Source organism: Leptonychotes weddellii, chromosome 7 (assembly GCF_054177405.1).
Source record: "Leptonychotes weddellii isolate Sample4059 chromosome 7, ASM5417740v2, whole genome shotgun sequence".
Lineage (NCBI taxonomy): Eukaryota > Metazoa > Chordata > Mammalia > Carnivora > Phocidae > Leptonychotes > Leptonychotes weddellii.
Genome location: NC_138375.1, coordinates 60,290,464 through 60,308,189, shown reverse-complemented (window position 1 = coordinate 60,308,189; position 17,726 = coordinate 60,290,464). Strand labels below are relative to the sequence as shown.

General features: G+C 46.7%; 1 protein-coding gene across 5 annotated transcripts in view; it reads right to left on the bottom strand.

The window, feature by feature from the left end:
* MCC (MCC regulator of Wnt signaling pathway) overlaps positions 1 to 17,726 on the bottom strand; it is a 397,697-nt gene that overhangs the window by 249,624 nt on the left and 130,347 nt on the right. Inside the window, exon 1 of one of the 5 annotated variants that reach the window (XM_081826458.1) lies at positions 11,134 to 11,812. The exons of 3 other annotated variants lie outside the window; for them this stretch is intronic. In XM_081826458.1, the coding sequence (XP_081682584.1) occupies positions 11,134 to 11,190 (57 nt within the window). In that variant the 5' untranslated portion in view covers positions 11,191 to 11,812. Of the gene's footprint in view, positions 1 to 11,133; positions 11,813 to 17,726 lie in introns of those variants that run through there. One more of the 5 variants, XM_081826459.1, reaches the window with a different exon arrangement.

The window sequence follows — 17,726 nt, the reverse complement described above, 5'->3', positions numbered from 1 at the left end:
CAAGTAACCTGACCCAGTAAGAAGTTAGTAGAGAAGGTGGCCAAAACACCAGAGCCTTTCCTCCTCATTCGACATATTCCTCCAACCCCTGTATGTCATCATTGCAGGCTGGGGACGCTCTAACGTAAGAGAGTAAGAGAGAAGCCCCATCTTTCACACTTTGAGAATTAAAGGGTCGGAAGGCAGCTTTCTCAGCATCGGACACTTTCTTTGGCAGTAATCACTTGTGTGTCCAGACAGCATTTTCATAAGCAACTCAGAAGCCCCAAATGAGAAACCAGTCTTGGAAGTCACGTTCAGTCATAGCAGAAGGCATACTGCTTTCTGCCCCCCACGTACATCAAGGCATCCTAAAAAGAGGGGGTCCCATATTTGAGTTTAAATCTACCCTTCTAAGCTGGAAGTAAAAACTCCTCCTGTCTCAGGGTCCAACTCACCTATTTCCCCCCTACTCACTATTAACAGTCTCTTAATCATCAGTCCAGGCACAGCAGTCCCTGGACTAGCTCATTCCCACAGCACTAGCCCTCCTATATGATGCTTACTCTCATCCAAACATTTAATCAAAAGGGCTCCCGATCAAGCATGAAAATAAATTAGATTTTGGTTTAACCAGGATTAGATTCACAGCACCAAGAAATAAAGTAACAGTTATCTAATCTAACAGGCCAGCCTCAGACTTCTTGGCTACTCTCCACAGGCCCCTCTTGCTAAAACCCCCTCCCCTAAAACTCCTCTTTCAATACCGTGAAATCCCAGCATGTCGTGGAGCAAAGTAACTCTTCAAATGCCATGAACAGAAAACTCGTAGCTCTGGTATGGGCCTAACGTCGCTGGAGCGTGTCTAGCTTGTCCATAGGAAAAGCTGCGGGTCATCAGCCCGTGAAGTGCAAGCTGGCCCCACAATGCGCCCGAAAGTCACTTCTTCCTGGACACCGTGGAGGAAGGAGCCTCCTGGCCTGGGCAGAGGCTGTTTGTTTTCCGCGGGGAAGCTCTTTATTCTCCTGCCTCGTTTTATGCTGTCATTCCATCTGGAAATACCAAGAAGCGCCTGCAAAAACCCAGCCACAGAGAGAACGAGATCCATACAAAGGAGAAAGGGGATAGAGAATGGAGATCCCAACTAGAGGAAGAACTCCTACAGCACAACAACAACAAAATCCCAAACAGCTCAATTAAAAAATGGGCAAGGGCTCCAACAGGCATGTCTCCAAAGATGGCGATGGCCGATAAGCACAGGAGAAGACCCTCAACATTTAGGAATCGTTAAGAAAATGCAAACAGAACCCAGGATGAGATACCACCTCACACCCACGAGGATGGCTAGGATGTAAAAAGCAAAGCAACACCGAAAAGACCAAGTGTTGACAAGGATGAGGAGGAACTGGAACTTTGCGCCCTGCTGGTGGGGTGATGTAAAGTCTAACAGCCACTATGGAAACTGTGAAGGCAAGTCCTCAAAAATTTAAACACAGAATTACCATATGGTCTAGCAATTCCACTTCTGGGTGTATACCTAAAAAACGTGAAAACAGGGGCTCAGATGATTGCACACACATGTTCGTAGCAGCATTATCCCCAGCCAAACGGTAGAAGCCACCCAAGGGTGCACTGATGAATGAGTGGACAGACAAAATATGATATATATACGCACAGTGGAAAAAAATCAGTCTCACAAAGGAAGAAAACTCGGACACATGCTGCACTTCCCCTCTACCCCTAGCCAGCCTTATTCAGACCTCAGTTTCCTCATCAGTTATGCAAATGGTTTGGATAAGAGAAGCCTCATATCAAAGAATGGCTTAACGGTACCACCCAATGGAAGCATCTCCTTTGTCCAATTCCAAGCTCACCAGACAACTTTCTGGTTATAACCTGACTACCAAATAACTTTTCAATAGGAAAACAAGTGTTAGCATTCCAGACTCCTTAGAGCTACATTTGTTATAAATCCATAAACTAAGTTTCATAACAATAAAGTCAATGATTCTAAATAGTTGAAGGAAATTGGTCCAAGTGACCAGGAAATTGGTCTGAATTTTCCTAATTCAGAACCCACCTATATTCTACATCATCAGCATCCCTCAACACTGAACCATCCATCAAAGGAAGGCAGTTTTCAAATCATTCATGGCCAACGTCTGTGGCACTCAGTTCTTTAAACGATTTTTTTTTTAATATTTTATTATTTTAGAGAGAACGCATGTGTCCGCGCACTCACGCATGAGTAGGGAGAGAGGGAGAGGGAGAGGGAGAGAGAGAATCCAAAGCAGGCTCCATGCCCAGCTTGGAGGCTGACTCAGGGCTCAATCTCATAACCCTGAGATCATGACCTGAGCCAAAATCAAGAGTTGGAGGCTTGACTGAGCCACCCAGGTGCCCCAAAATTTAAATACTTTATTTAAAATTTATTATATAGGGGTGCCTGGTGACTCAGTCGGTTAATTAAGCATCTGCCTTGAGCTCAGGTTGTGATCTCAGGGTCCTGGATGGAGCCCCACATCAGGCTCCCGGCTCAGCAGGGAGTCTGCTTTTCCCTCTCCCTCTGCCCACCCCCACTCATGCTCATGCTCTCTCTTGCTTTCTCTGTATCTCAAATAAAATCTTTTTTAAAAATTATATATGTGTGTATATATACATATGTGTATATATACATATATATAATGTATATGTATATATGTGTACATATATCTATGTAAAAAATCAGTTCAGGAATATCAAAACACTCCAGAGAAATCCAGATTCTTTTCCATAGCCTAGGAGATATAGGTAATTTAGCCAGAACTATTTGTCTCGACATCATCTCCTTCCACTCTCCCCTTGCTTGTTTCACTCCCACATTACCTCCTTGCTTAAACACACCATGTGTATCTGACCTCCACCTTTGCTCTTCCCTCTGCCTGAAATGATCATCTCCCATCTTTGCATGGCTCTATCCCTCATTTCATTCTGGTCTCAATCCAAAGTTTCCCATAGACAGGTCTTCCCTCATCACTCTAAAAGCATCCTCCCTCCTTCATTCCCTGTGTATTTTCTCTTTTCAGCACGTATCATCACTTGGACATACATCTGTCATGTGTATGGCCTGCCTCCCTTTAGAATGGAGGATCCATTAGAACAAGGACTATCAGTTTTGTTTCTGTATCCCCACGCCTAAGAACAGCACACCTAGCATGTGGAAGGCACACAGCACTGGTTGAACGAACAAACAAATGGGGAAGAGAGAGTAAGTTATGGTAATAATGACCAAATTACATTCCCTCAAATGTGTCCCTCAACCAAAATAATGGAAGTGGTCAATCCAACACATCACACTATAATGTGCAGTTCAGTCCAAACAAGGAACTGCTGGTGATACGGATGGGTTTTCCTCTGTCCCTGCCTGCAAAGAGCTCTTGGTCTCCCATGGAGGCTGTGGATGATTATAAGAAGTGTTCTGAACACAGGTGAGGGAAGGAACAACCAACGTGGGAGGCCGGGAGGGGCCCAGACAAAGCAAGAAGTCGTTGCAAGCGTGCCACGTATTCTGTGGACAAGTCCACACAGCCCATAGGAAACAGGGACAAGCAATTACTCCCACTCTCACCAAGCAACCAACCAGAGGACTCCCCTGCTTTTCTAATTGCCAGGCAATCTCCTTCCATGTTGGCATTCGTCCCTTGACAACTGCTTCAATATTTTTTTACAAATCCAGCTGGAATCATTAACTGACATGCATGCACACACACTGAGGTTTCATGATACTTCCTGTTCTCAGGTAATCAAACGCTACAGCCTTTGACCTTAGATGAATTTCCATCTCTGGCCCCGTATGTCCCATCATGACAAGGGATCTGCCTCAAAATATCCCACCTGTCAAAGCGTCAAGTAGCTTTTGGCACCCAATTTTCCCAGCCCACCAGGTTTTTATTGCTTATTTACAAAGTTAACAAACCCTAACCTAGAGCTTCTTATATGGCAAGTAGAATCAACAGCGGCTAATTCAGGATTTTTGTTTTTCTTAGACTTGATTTGGTTTAACGTCTTTGCTGAGCTTAAGAAATACCTTAAAAGATTTGCATTTATAAAGCGCTTTACAACTTCAGTCACTCCTTATGGTCATGCAAACCTCTCAAAAGGTGTCATCTTTCCCCTATGGACTAATTTTGGCTATTTCTGTTCAGCAAGAAAAAGAGGACATTTGCTAGAAAGAGAATAGCTCTATGGTCCCAATATTTACTCTATAAACTGAACTTCTGTTTATCTGTGTGATCCAGGTTATTCTCTCCTCGTTTCTTTCAAGAGTGAAAGATACCAATGTTAGGAATTCGGGTGCAGTGGGGGCCAGGAGGGATGAGAAAATAATTGCATATAATTTATCTCTGCCCTGACATCCCCTCACTGATGTAAAAATGCACACCCTAACTATTATCAGCTTTCAAAGTCTTTTTTTTTTTTTTTTTTGGCTTGTCCGATTCTGCAATCCTGCCAATACAAACCTCTTTCCCAGAACCAAGAGATTACTTAAAATGCAATCTTGGTTTTCTGAAATTTGATTCCTTGGATCAAAACCTAAATCTGAAGCCTTTGTTCATCAACATCTTAATTTTGCCACAAATGCAGCTTTTATATTCCAATTCCCATCTCATTTTGGAGGACGCGTTGCCCGTGGCTTGCGTTGGGCACATCAGCTTCCGGCACCCTTGAGTTCACTTCCTGAGTCCTGCCATCACATTGCCTCTCCTAGATGGGTGCCCCCACTCCCTCAAAGCTCTGGCACCTCAAATCTGGTAGCCACAGTCCTGTAAGCACTTTCTTAATATGAAAAAGTCTCAGAATTCGTTTTACAACTTTACCGTTAGACAAAGCATGTCCCCAGAATCAAGGTTCTTTCTTGGCTTTCACGTCTGCGGCCACCTCAGTCCCGACCACCTGGCTGGTCTGTGACTAATCTCTTCCTCTCGTAATGTAGTTCTTTTTCTTGGTACTTTGGCTACCACCTGGCTCCAGACACACTTGAGCTCCTTCCCCCTGGCCAGCTGGTTGGGATTCATGGCCTCACTGCCACGTTCCGCTCGGGCTTCCTCGGGCCCTGACCACCAGCAGCTGCCTTGCCATGCAGCCCCGGCCGCCAACTGCACTGGGTTCCCTGGCTTTCTTCACCAACCTCGGCCCTCTGCAGCCCCGCAGGGATTTAGGCCACTGCAGTGGGAGCCTAGAGCCCCACCTGCAGGGCTGGGAGAACACTGATTCTTGTGATAAAGGAAGTCTTCTCATCGGACACCTCAAACGTGGTAGTGCTAACCCCTCAGGTGCCTCTGAGCACACGGGCAGTGGGACCCATCTCCCCACCAGTGACCAAGGGCGGAAGGCAGGGCTCTCCTGGATGAGGGTCACCCTATTCCTTATTGACAGATCTGCTTTTAGGGCTCTGGAAAACCCATGCCTAGAATTCCTCAGCCACTTGAAAGTGATGGCGGGTACCAGAGCTCTTTAATCATATCCATTTCATTTTTATCAAAAATGTTTATCTGGGTATTGCATAGATTCCAATCCAAATCAAGTTCAACAGGCCTCTTATATAGAATACTCCCTCCTAGGAACATGTGACCAAAAGCTGAGAACAGGGAGAGAAACTGACGAAAGGAAGCCAGGTACAGATGGTGGGCCTGAGAGAAAGACTACATGGGCTCAAATCCTGACTCCACCACTAATAGTCTGTAGAACCTCAGTCAGTGTTTTCACCTCATTATGCCTCAATCTCCACACCTGTATTATGGGCATAACAAGATGTCTCTCGTAGGGTTTTTGATAATGACGCAGGTCGATACCCGGGAAAACCACTGAATTAACAGCTAAGAGACAAAACAACAAAACTATTACCAGGCACCGAGAATTAAGAGACCAGGGTTTCAGACAAGGCTCTGTCGTTTTGTGGCCTCTGGAGTAGATTAAAAATGGTTGTAAAGTCTTTGTTCTATCCCCACTAGAGGATAGAGGTGGGATCTATTTCTTCACCACCTTCACTCTGAGCTAAGCATAGAGCGGTTTCTGACCCACAGAGGCATCCACGTGACTCTGGGCCCGTTTCAATCCTACATTTAAAAGAACTGCCAGCTGGCCCCTCTCCCCATCTTGGAACCCAGCTGCCATGTTGCGAGGAGACCCAAGCAGGCACAGAGACAGGCCCAGGCAGAAGAGAAGAGAGGTGATCTCCCAGTCCACGGACCAGGACCACTTTGCCAGCCACGTGATGAAGCCATTAGAAGTGGATCTTCTCGCTCCAGTCATAGACACAAGTCTTCCCCCCTGAGCTCTGCCCCAAATTGCAAAATCATGCACAACTAAGATTTCTTCAAGCCTCTAAATTTGGGGGCAGCTTGTTACACAGCCACAGACGGTCCCAACCAAAAAAAAAAAGGCTTCAGACGAAGCACTTAAAGCAGTTCCTCAAATCCTGTGTGTCAAAAGGGAAAGGGAGAGAAGAGGCAAGGTGTTAAGTCATCCAAACATTTGCAGAACACCTATGACGTGCCAGACTGTGACAGGTCTTCACACTGCCCCTCTGGTGCTGATGGTCTACAGCTGAGACAGACTTCAAACAACTCATCAGAATGAAGTTGATTCTACAAAAACAAAGGAGTATAAAGAAGCATGAAGGGGCGTGGGAATACTAGGTGAGCTCACAGGCCCTTCCAACTCTGCTATTTTGTCACTTGATGATGAGCCCTGCATAGATCTGTGAGATGGCCACACAGGACCATCCATGCAGAGAACCTTCCACACAAATCTGCTTGGCGTGTCAGTGAAGATGTGGGGTTTCCAGAGCTCCCCGACAAGCTACTGATGCTACAGCCTATGTTCCGAAGCGGAACCACCTCATGAAAGCAGCTTTCATTACAGAGATAAGGAAAGAGTAAGGGAAGTAGGATTTCCAGGGGCAACTAAGGTTTCAGAGTAAATAGCAACAGGAGAATGTTACCTGTTCATTATTTAATGTTTAAAAGGCAAAAAATCTAAGTTGATTGCTTCAGAGAAATTATCCTTAAGAATATTTTTTTTTATCCCCAGAGGTTTTAATGATCACCAGGAAAGAAGTCTTAAAAGAGAAATTTTTATTTTGCTGCATACATAGGTAGCTGTCCATCAGAGAAGCAGATCCAGTGGACAGCTCTTCTGTAAAGATTAGTGAATTCAAGTCATACCTTGATAATGCTGTGCCTTAAGAGATCTTTCTCCCCAAATCTGAAGGATTCTAAGAACTAAGAGATGTGATTGTGATAGTGAAGCAAGGTTAAAACTACATACTGGTCCCACAAGTTTTAGCAAGACAAAGAGAATGAAGCGCTAACCAAAAGCCAATGGCAATGAGGAAGAGGAATATAGAACCTTCCCTAGACAAGGTTTGGGAGAATTTAATGTCGTGCTGCTGAAAGTATACTTGTTTTTTGTTTTTATTAAAAGATTTTATTTGAGAGAGAGCAAGTGAGAGAGAGCACGAGCTAGGGTAGGGGTGCAGGGGAGAGGGAGAAGGAGACTCTCCACGGAGCAGGGAGCCCGATGTAGGGCTCAATCCCAGGACCCTGGGATCGTGACCTGAGCAGAAGGCAGACGCTTAATGGACTAAGCCACCCAGGCACCCTGTACTTGATTTTCTGAAGGCTTTTGATTTGGCTGGTTTGGAGTCCTTCCTTAAGCTCACATTAGAAAAAGAAAAACAGGGCACCTGGGTGGCTCAGTTGGTTAAGCGACTGCCTTCTGCTCAGGTCATGATCCTGGAGTCCCGAGATTGAGTCCCGCATCGGGCTCCCTGCTCAGCAGGGAGTCTGCTTCTCCTTCTGACCCTCCCCCTTCTCATGCTCTCTATCTCATTCTCTCTCAAATAAATAAATAAAAAATCTTTAAAAAAAAAAAAAAGAAAAACATCCTTTGGTTCTCTGATAGGGACAGCTAATAGCCAAGAAAAGAGACTAGCCAATTCATGTTTCTCAGATTTTCCTTTTGCATTACCATGGTTAATGTTAAGGATTAGTTTGCTCTCGTTAAAGTGTTCAGACTTGATATAATCCATTTGTGGTCATGGATCAACAAAAGGTTTTGAATGCCCATAGGTAGAGGCAATTTTACCATCTCCTAGAGTCATCTCACAGGATCTTAAACAGCTATTGTTCCAACTAAAGACACAGAAGGGACACATTCACGAATTTCCTGTTTTTCTATCTTAAAGTTCTCACACATGCAAAACACCTCACGCCCAAGGCCCAGCTCTAGCTCTAGATCTCCTAATCATGCATCCCTCACGCCCAAATCTCTCCTCTCTCTCTCTCTCATGCAAGCATTCCTGGAGATTTGTAAGCAGAGGTCAGCACCTCAGCAGCTGACCAAGGCTGGCTGCCCTCAGCAGTTGGACCAGCAGATTACAACCAGAAACGGATTCAAATCACTCCCCGTTGTTGAGGAGGTTATGGAGTCAGTGCCAACATTACTGCCAAACAGTCCATGATTCCTGTGGCTGGAGGGACCCTCTAGAAGGGGTCAGCTCACAAGTCCAAGCCAAGGAGAGAGGCCCCTTGTTTCTGACACCTAGGATGACACTGAGCCCTTTCACGGTTTTTCCTGCCCCTTGAAACGCCTGGTGAACAACAGGCTGAATCTGACCCCACGGTGACCTCCAGACCGTGTTGAGGCTCTTGGGCAGTAAGAGATATGGCACTAAAGGGGCCCCTGTAGGGGTTTTATTAGCTCTGCTTTCAGGTGAGGAGGAGAAACCAACCATCAAAAAAGAATGTCAACTTTGCCCCCCCAAGATGTTAAAGCAAAACCAGTGTTTAAGAGAAAAATTACTGTGACAAGAAACTCTCCTGTACCCCAAAAACCTGTTGTGAGAAATGCAAACGAATTGTATTCAGATCTGTGGATAGTATAGAAAAGGTCAGTCCTACAACTGTTGCCCATGATCAACTGACCTGAGATTTAGGGTCCACAAGTATGAACCACACACACCCCCTTGCCTTACAAATTCTTACATGTATCCCAATTGAAAATACGTCCAAAAACTAAAAATAACTACCCTACAGTCTACTGCAACTACCCGACCTGCAGGGAAACTGGGATTGGGGGGGACAGAGGGTGGACTAAATCACCAAATCTAGAAAGAAGGCCAAAAAGAAGGTAAGAAATGATGAGCAGACACTGAGAACAAGGAAAGAAAATTTGGTAAAGGATATGATTGGCCAGAAACTTACTTCCCCAGGGACAAAACTATGTCCCATAATGCTCAAATAGTATGGCTCCAACTAATGCAGGGGCCACGGAGCACCCTCCACTCTTTGCTTCGGCCACACGTTTTCTAAAGAGTACACAAGGAGTTGACACAACCAGGCAAAGACCCTCCCACCTGAGTTTCATGGATACTCTGCGTTCGTCTAACGCACTCGCTGACTGCACCAATACCATGGAGTCAGGCCAGACCTCCTCTCCCTAGTCAGCATTCTAGCCCCCTTCATCCCAAACCTGGGCTTCATTTTTAAAACAAAGGCAACCGAAACAACACACTTCAGGTGATGGGGAGTTACAGCTGCCACACAGAAATAAACAACATGAAGGACCAGGGGAAGACTCTCTGCAAGATAAACACCTTTAAGCGTTGGATTTTTAAGTGACCTTACAAGGTAAGTCACAGGCTTCTCCTTCAATAGGGTGAGCCATGGAGCGGGGTCCTAGGTCCTATTTTAGATGTGGAACCTCTCCCTGCTTGTAAAATTGGCAAAAAATCACTTAGGTCTTCCTACCTCTTCCCCTAACCTCCTGTTTTCAAGTTACGCTCTCCCCCTCTTAGCATCTCCCCAGCTTCTACATCACAGGGGAAGCCACTGGGATTAGGAAATGCCTCTACCTCATTCACCAACACCTCACAAGGCTACTCCAAACCCGGGGCAGGGACAGTGCAGCGGCAGAACACAGGGCACCAGGCAGGGCCCACTGCGTTCCCTGCTGGATACCAGCCACGGACCTACTCGGGGTTTCCCCCTGTCCACATCCCCCTCTCATCCCCACCTCCAACCCTCTCCCCCCTAAGCGAGGGCTCCAGCCTTTCATTTTCCCCTCACGGTTGGTAATCTGACATCACCTCTATCTGCCTTCCGGCTGTTTTTACGCTGGTCTCCTTTTCTTCCCCTTTCCTCTCTTCAGCCATACTCAAGAAGCACAGGCTATTTATTCTACTTTTGCCCCCCAGAATAGCTCAGTGATGGTGCCAGGAGGAAAACTCAACAGCCACCAAGCCTCCTGCTGTAGACACGGGTCACAGAGACTCCCTCCTGTCTTTCGAACATCCAGTTTCGTAGCTTTCCCATCGCCACTTTCCAGGTATTCAAAGCCCCCGGGGGGGGGGGGCGGGCGGGGAGGGGGGATGTGCCCGAGGCATCCCTAAAGTCATCAAAAAAGGTGGCTTTGGGCATCTTACCGCTCACATATTTGCATACCGTTTGATGTAGCTTTAATTTCAAAGCTAGTCTCCAACACTCAAGTGGATATGTTACTGTGAGAGCTAGGAATTGCAAATGCGCTTGCCTCAAAGACTCAGGAGCCCAGTCCCGGGCAGGAAATAAAGTTCTAAGCGGCTTTGATGTGCTTCCTCCCCACTTCCCTCCCCAGCGCGGGTCATTCATCTCCGCCGACGAGAGACCACCGTGCCCGAACTTAACCAAACGCATCGCACGTGGGAGCCAAGTGGCAGACTTCATAATCCACTGAGGTCCCCAGCCCCACCAAATTAGTTACCATCGGGTGCGGCTCAGCTTGGGATCTCCGACTGCTACGAAAAGGAATGTTGAACATAAACTGGGGGAACCGGGGCGGGAAGGGACGGGGGACCCAGATTCGCGGAGAGCAGAACGCCTTGACGCCGTAGTGAGAGCTCGTTTTTTTTTAAACCCCTCGTCTCAGACTGAAATATCAAAAGCCAGTTCAGGTCATTTCCTGAGTAACACTACAAGTTAAAACAAGATCCAAAAAAATCTATTAATCTTTAATTGCGCTGCCTCCAGCCTGGGAGCACGAGGGGGGTTGGGTGTAGGGCTGGGGGAGATTGGAGGGGTTGTCGAAAAGCAAATGCCTAAGAAGCCAGAGCTCCCGACCTCAGCTGTTCCTTACCTCACTCAGCTCGGCCGAGGAGTCGTTTCCGTATTTCATGGCAACTCCAGAATTCATGACTGCACTTTTCAGAGCCGAGCTCCTCCTTCTCCGGGTCTCGGAGCTTCTGACTTGGGCTTACCAGGCTCAAGATCCACCGCTTGGTCCCTTCTGGCACATTTTAGTCTAGACAGCCATTTTCACCCAAGACCGTGGGGGAAGCCCCAAGGAAGGATGCAAGCTCTCCTGGAAGGCACAGAGCCGGCTCGCGTTTCACGGACGAGCCATTGCCGCAGGAGGCTCGGTGGCGTGGCGCGCTCGCAGCTGCTGCAGCGGCCGAGCCGGCGCGGGGACCCGCCCGCGCGCGCCCACCGCCCGATCCCGGAGCACTGCCACCCTGGGCGCCGCCTCGCCGCTCCTACGGGGCCTCGCCGCTGCCCACTACCCGGCTGCAGGCCACCTCCCAGCAGGATCCGGCACCCCAGACGGCTTCGGCGAGCTCCCGAAGAAACCAGGGCGGCGGGGCGAGGGAGACCCACGCCTCAGGCTCCGGGGAAGGAGAGAGAGAGCTAGAGAGAGCCGGAGCGGGGCGGCACTTCACGCCGAAGTTTCCCTTCTGAATCGTCTGGAGTTTTAAGTGGTTTCTGATTGAACACAGCTGTCTAGCTGCGCGGTGCGCGGAGGAGGCGGGGCCAGAAAGAGAAAGGGTGGGGGGAAGGGAGGAGGCCGAGCAGAGGGGACCGTGCCGGGAGAGCAGGCATCCTTCCAGCTCTCTGCGATAGTAATTACAGGACCCAAGTCCAGGAGGAAGAGAAGAAACAGGAAAAGCCACCTGAGTAATTGTGCAGAAAAAAAATTTTTTTAATTTCTCCTAGAAGCCACTTTCCATGATTTAATAAGGTCAAGACCAATCTGAACGCTGTACATCAGGCAGCGCTGTGCACTTCCCATGGTACATTAAGATTTTACAAGAGTGTGGGGCGGTCATTTTCCCTGAACGGTCTAAAGTCAACAGCGAGGGTGTAAATTCAGTCAAACTCCCTCTCTGTCGCTGAGGCAGATTACATTTTCTGCACGTCCATAATAAAGATGAAGATGCCCCATCCCTTGAAAGATATAAAATAGGCTTCAATCTCCCATCCTCCCCAACCCCAGACCATCCTTTTAAGTATTATATTTCCCATCCTCCTCAACCCCCATACCTTCCTTAAAAATCTTACTGCTTATCTGAGCAGAGCTGGGTTTATATTTCTGGGGTTTGGAGTATGAATCAGAAAAGATTCAACGGACTGTTCTACCCAGTGGACTCCTGGAATCAGAGCTCCCCTCAGCTTTGAGTTTCCTTGGGGTAAAAGCATCCCTGTCTAGAGAGGTGGGAGGGGAGGGATTTTCTCTCCATAAAGCTTAAAGTCCCACTGAATTTGAAATACACTGAAAAATATTCTGATCCTTAGAACAGGTCTGCAGCATTGCTTAGGAGGCCTCATCAGTCTCTTTAGCTATACAATGGGAACAAAACGTCTCCATCCCCAGTGACGGATTTGGCATTTCCTAGAACCTTCTATGAAAAAGCCATTGTATTGTTAATTTTCAAGGTCTTTTTTTTTTTAATCAAATAGGATGTTTATTTTGCTCTTTACTTTTTTTTTAAAGATTTTATTTATTTATTTATTTGACAGAGAGAGAGACAGGGAGAGAGGGAACACAAGCAGGGGGAGTGGGAGAGGGAGAAGCAGGCTTCTGGCTGAGCAGGGAGCCCGATACGGGGCTTGATCCCAGAACCCTGGGATCATGACCTGAGCTGAAGGCAGACACCCAACAACTGAGCCACCCAGGCGCTCCCCTATTTTGCTCTTTAAGAAGGAGCAAAGAGCTTGACCATTTGCATTTATCTTCTTGCCCAGCTGCCTTCCTGGTGTGTTCATTCATTGCCTGATGGAGGTACTACTGGGACAAAGAAGAGTTTGCTGCTTTGGGGGAGCCCTGGGTCCAAAGTTCTGGGGGACAGCCAGACTAGAGCACATTGGGAGAAACTCTGCTGCATGGGGAGGGGTTAGGAAGCCACATCTATTTTTCTTATTTACTCATTAAAACCTACTGAGAACTGGGGCACCTGGCTGACTCAGTTGGTGAAGCATGCAACTCTTGATCTCGGGGTTGTGAGTTTGAGCCCCACGTTGGGTGTAGAGATTACTTAAAAATAAAATCTTTAGGGGAGCCTGGGTGGCTCAGTCAGTTGAGCGTCTGACTTGATTTCGGCTCAATTTGTGGTCTTGGGGTCGTGGGATGGAGCTCCAAGTCAGGTTCCACACCAACAGGGAATCTGCTGGAGATTCTCTCTCTCCCTCTGCTCCCCCCCACTCTGACACCCCTCTCACCCATGTGTGGCGCTCTCATGCTCTCGCTCTCTCTCAAGTAAGTCAATCTTTTTTTTTTAATTTTTTTTTTATTTATTCATTTGAGACACAGAGATACAGAGAGAGAGAGAGAGAACATGAGGAGGGAGAGAGGCAGAGGGAGAGGGAGAAGCAGGCTCCCCGCTGAGCCAGGAGCCCGACATGGGGCTCGATCCCAGGACCCCGGGATCATGACCCAAGCTGAAGGCAGATGCTTAAGCATCTGAGCCACCCAGGCACCTCAAATAAGTCAATCTTTAAAAATAAGAATTTAAAAATTAAATCTTTAAAAATCATTTACAAAACACCTATTGAGAACTGAGTGTGTGCTTTAAGATGCACATGGTGGTGAATATAAAAATATAAAGGAGACTCAAGCACTAACCCTGCCCCTAAGGTGTTTATAGTCTCATAAAACATAAAGAAGACGACAGTTCTAGATAGAAAATGAAACTTACCATGAAAGCAATACAAATAAAGATCTACTGCAGTTCAGAGGAGGAAATGGAATTTGGGCTGGGCTGAATTGGAGGAGAACTGTGAAGGAATCTTCGAACAGGCAGCCCCTGAGTTGATCTCTGAAGAATGGCTGAGTACAGCAAAACGTACCCCAGACAGAGGGACCACTGTGGGAGAAAGTACGATGGAAGCCGGAATGTGCCAGGCATGTGTCAAGAATGGCAGGTGTTCCATTTTGGAGTGGAACCTGGATTAGGTAAGTGAGTTCAAGCCAGATCATGGACAGTTTTGAGTGACAAGCTAAAGAAATGGGACTTCTGATAGGCAATGGAGAGCCACTAAAGGTTTCTGAGCACAGAAATAATAGGATCAGAGCTGTGCTTTGAGACATTTCAATGGATCTGTACCACACTCATGAGTAACACATGAATTCGAATAGACTATGGTGAGTATGATGCTGGTGTTTAAAGAAACATATTTTTCATACTAGATGGCCCCTAAAACCAAGCAGATGACTTCATCTGGTGAAAGTGATCTGTTCCAAGACTGGAGGAAAAACTGGCAGTGTTGAACTTCTTAAGAAGCAGTATGACTGGGGCGCCTGGGTGGCTCAGTCGGTTAAGCGTCTGTCTTCGACTCAGGTCATGATCTCGGGATCCTGGGATCAAGCCCCATGTAAGCAGCACTGACTAGAGGGTAGGAGGGGCAGATTTGTAGTCTGCGGCTAAAGGAAACCCTGGAGATACAGAGAGAGAGAGAGAGAAGGGGGATGGAGCCAAGTTCCTGAAAAGGGAGGGAGGGAAAGGGCCAAGGACCCAAACCATGAGATTAGCTTTGGATAGGCTTGGAGAGGCAGAGGATTCTGATGTTTCTTCGCCATTCTTCTTCAGCAGGAAAAGTTGCAAGAGTTGGAGAATTTACAGACTAGTAGGGAGAAGACTTCAGGCATACATACCAACTAACAGCACTTATTTCAAGAGTCATCCAAGTTCCTCTTTGTGATTGTGGAGGGGTAATGAAGACTGAATTTTACCTTAAGGAAGGGAAGACCATAGAGTTGTCTGTCAATGCAAGAATAGAGCAGCTGTGATCCCGACCTCTGAAATTGTCCCAGCACGGGTGAAAGGCTGCTGGGACACACCGAAACCCAGTAGTATGTAGAGAACAGTTTCATGCAATGAAGGGGAGTCCAAATTTGTTTTCTTCCAATCTAAGACTCCATGAAAGTCTAGAGTTTAAATATTTTGTGATTTTTCTTAACCTCTTAGTCTAGTCAGAAATCAGACTGGGAATCTCTACTCTCAAGAAAGCTAAGACAGTGTTGTACCCAAGAGTACAGCTGGGTCAACATCCTAAGTACCTGAGGAGTGCAAAGAACACCTCAGCACATCATCTCAACACACCAGAGGGAAATAAAGCCCCAAGTGCATTTCCAGTGTCCTAAGAAAAAGGCCTCAAGATTAGCACTCACTGTAGTTTACCAAGTATACAACTGTGAATGCCTGCAAATCTTTCCATATTGTGGCTGCCTCAACATGATCCCTCTCAAAGAGCTCCTCCAAGCTCTGCTTCAACAGAGAGTAGGTCCTCTCAAGAGGCGCGAGCAGGAGGTAGCAGAGGTGTTTATCAGGATCAGAGAGCAGGTCTGGGAGGAGGAGGAAAACCTGCTTTCCAACTGGGCGATACCCTGAGTTCCCTTCCTTCCTGGGCCTTGTCTGCCCTGGAGGGTAATCTCTTCCCATCTGATCTCTGGGCCAAGAGGCAGCAGCAGGCCTGGGAAAGTTTCCAGGAAAGCAGAGGTGGCCATATGCATGAGCGGACATGTCTGGGTGCGGGTTGCACGCTCTAGCCACCCCAGCACTGCCTTTCTGCTGGCAGGGGCGGTCTGGCCCCTCTATGTATATGGCTGTTGACCTCAGTGAATTTCTACACAGTCAGGATAATATTCTGGGTCTTGTCTATACCCTCTTCTGGTAATGAATATCATATTAATCAAAGCAATCTTGGGTAAAAGTCTTGAACTTCCAGCATTCAGGAAACGGACTGAAACTTTGGGACTGGCTGACCTATGCCCTCCATCTCTCCCCACTAGGGTGTCCAACCCACCCCCCCCAAAGAATTCAGAAAGCATTGGGGTGCCTGGGTGGCTCAGTCGTTAAGCAACTGCCTTCGGCTCAGGTCATGATCCTGGAGTCCCTGGATCTAGTCCCGCATCGGGCTCCCTGCTCAGTGGGGAGTCTGCTTCTCCCTCTGACCCTCCCAACCCTCCCCCCTCTCATGTGCTCTCTCTCTCAGTCTCTCTCTCTCAAATAAATAAATAAAATCTTAAAAAAAAAAAAAAGAATTCAGAAACTTTGCACTGAATGATCTTTGTCTTGGTCTCTGTGTCCTCAGAGAACAACATTAAAAAACTGGAAGAAATCCTATAATCACCTCGTTCATCCCAGCATCCCACTTATAGAGATGAGGATATGCAGGGCCAGCAAGTTTGTGGTGTTTATTCAAAAAAAGAAAAGCATAAACTGTGTACCAGAAATGGTGCTATGCCTTGGGATTCAGCAGTGTATGGGACAGAAAAAGTCCTTGCTTTCACAGAGCTAGTGTGCTTGGTGGCAAATGATTAATAACTAAAGAAGATAGTTACAGTTTGTGATGGGTGTTATCAAGGAATTAAACAGGCACCATGATGAGGGAGAGCAGGCCCATTAAGTGAAGCAGAGACAGCCTCAATGAGGAGAGGACATTTCTGCAGGAAGGTCAAAAAGGAGCCAACTAGGTAGAAAGTGGGGGAAGAAGACCAGGCAGCGGGAGCAGCAAGCACAAAAATTCAGGGGCAAGAAAGGACTTTACCTTTCCAATAAATTTCAATACACTTCAAGTTTTTTATTTAATTTAATTTTAAATTTCAATAAAAAGGTAGACAGTATGATGGAACCTGATGAAAAGGATGATGGGGGAGCCAGACAATGCAGGATATGTGAGGTTCACAGATTTCATCCTGTGTACATGGAGAGGTTACGGCAAGACTGCAAGCAGGGCAGAGACATGATCCAATTTACATTTTTAAAAGGTAAATCTATTCCTATACAAACTTTACTCATAGGTAACCTAAAAAATAGACAAAAGAAAGTTCCTCCTTTATAGAAGTGCTCCTGCCAATAAATGAAGAATTGATAGATGTGGAATATTCCTATTTTATAACCTCTAATGAATTAATAGATTAAGATATAAAGCACAACGTCTACTGACATCACAAAAAGACACACCACCATGTGTGGAAGAGTACAATACCACCCATGAGGCCATCTTAGCTTAGGAACACATTAAATTAACCACAGGGGTGCAATCAGCAAAATCCAGACTATAACTCTACATAGCAAACAATGTGGGTTCTTCAAATAAATTGCAAGGGAGGAGAAAAGCAAGTGAGTGGGTGAAATATTAATGGAAGGAGAATCGTATAGACATATCCCCAACCAATTGTAATGTGTGGTCCTTATTGGGATCTTGAGTTAAACAACCTGACTGTAAAAAATATATATTTATGAGACATTCAGAAATATACTTTTCAGGGGCGTCTGGGTGGCTCAGTCGTTAAGCGTCTGCCTTCAGCTCCAGTCATGATCCCAGCGTCCTGGGATCGAGCCCCGCATCAGGCTCCCTGCTCCGCGGGAAGCCTGCTTCTCTCTCTCCCACTCCCCCTGCTTGTGTTCCCTCTCTCGCTGTGTCTCTCTCTGTCAACTAAATAAATAAACTCTT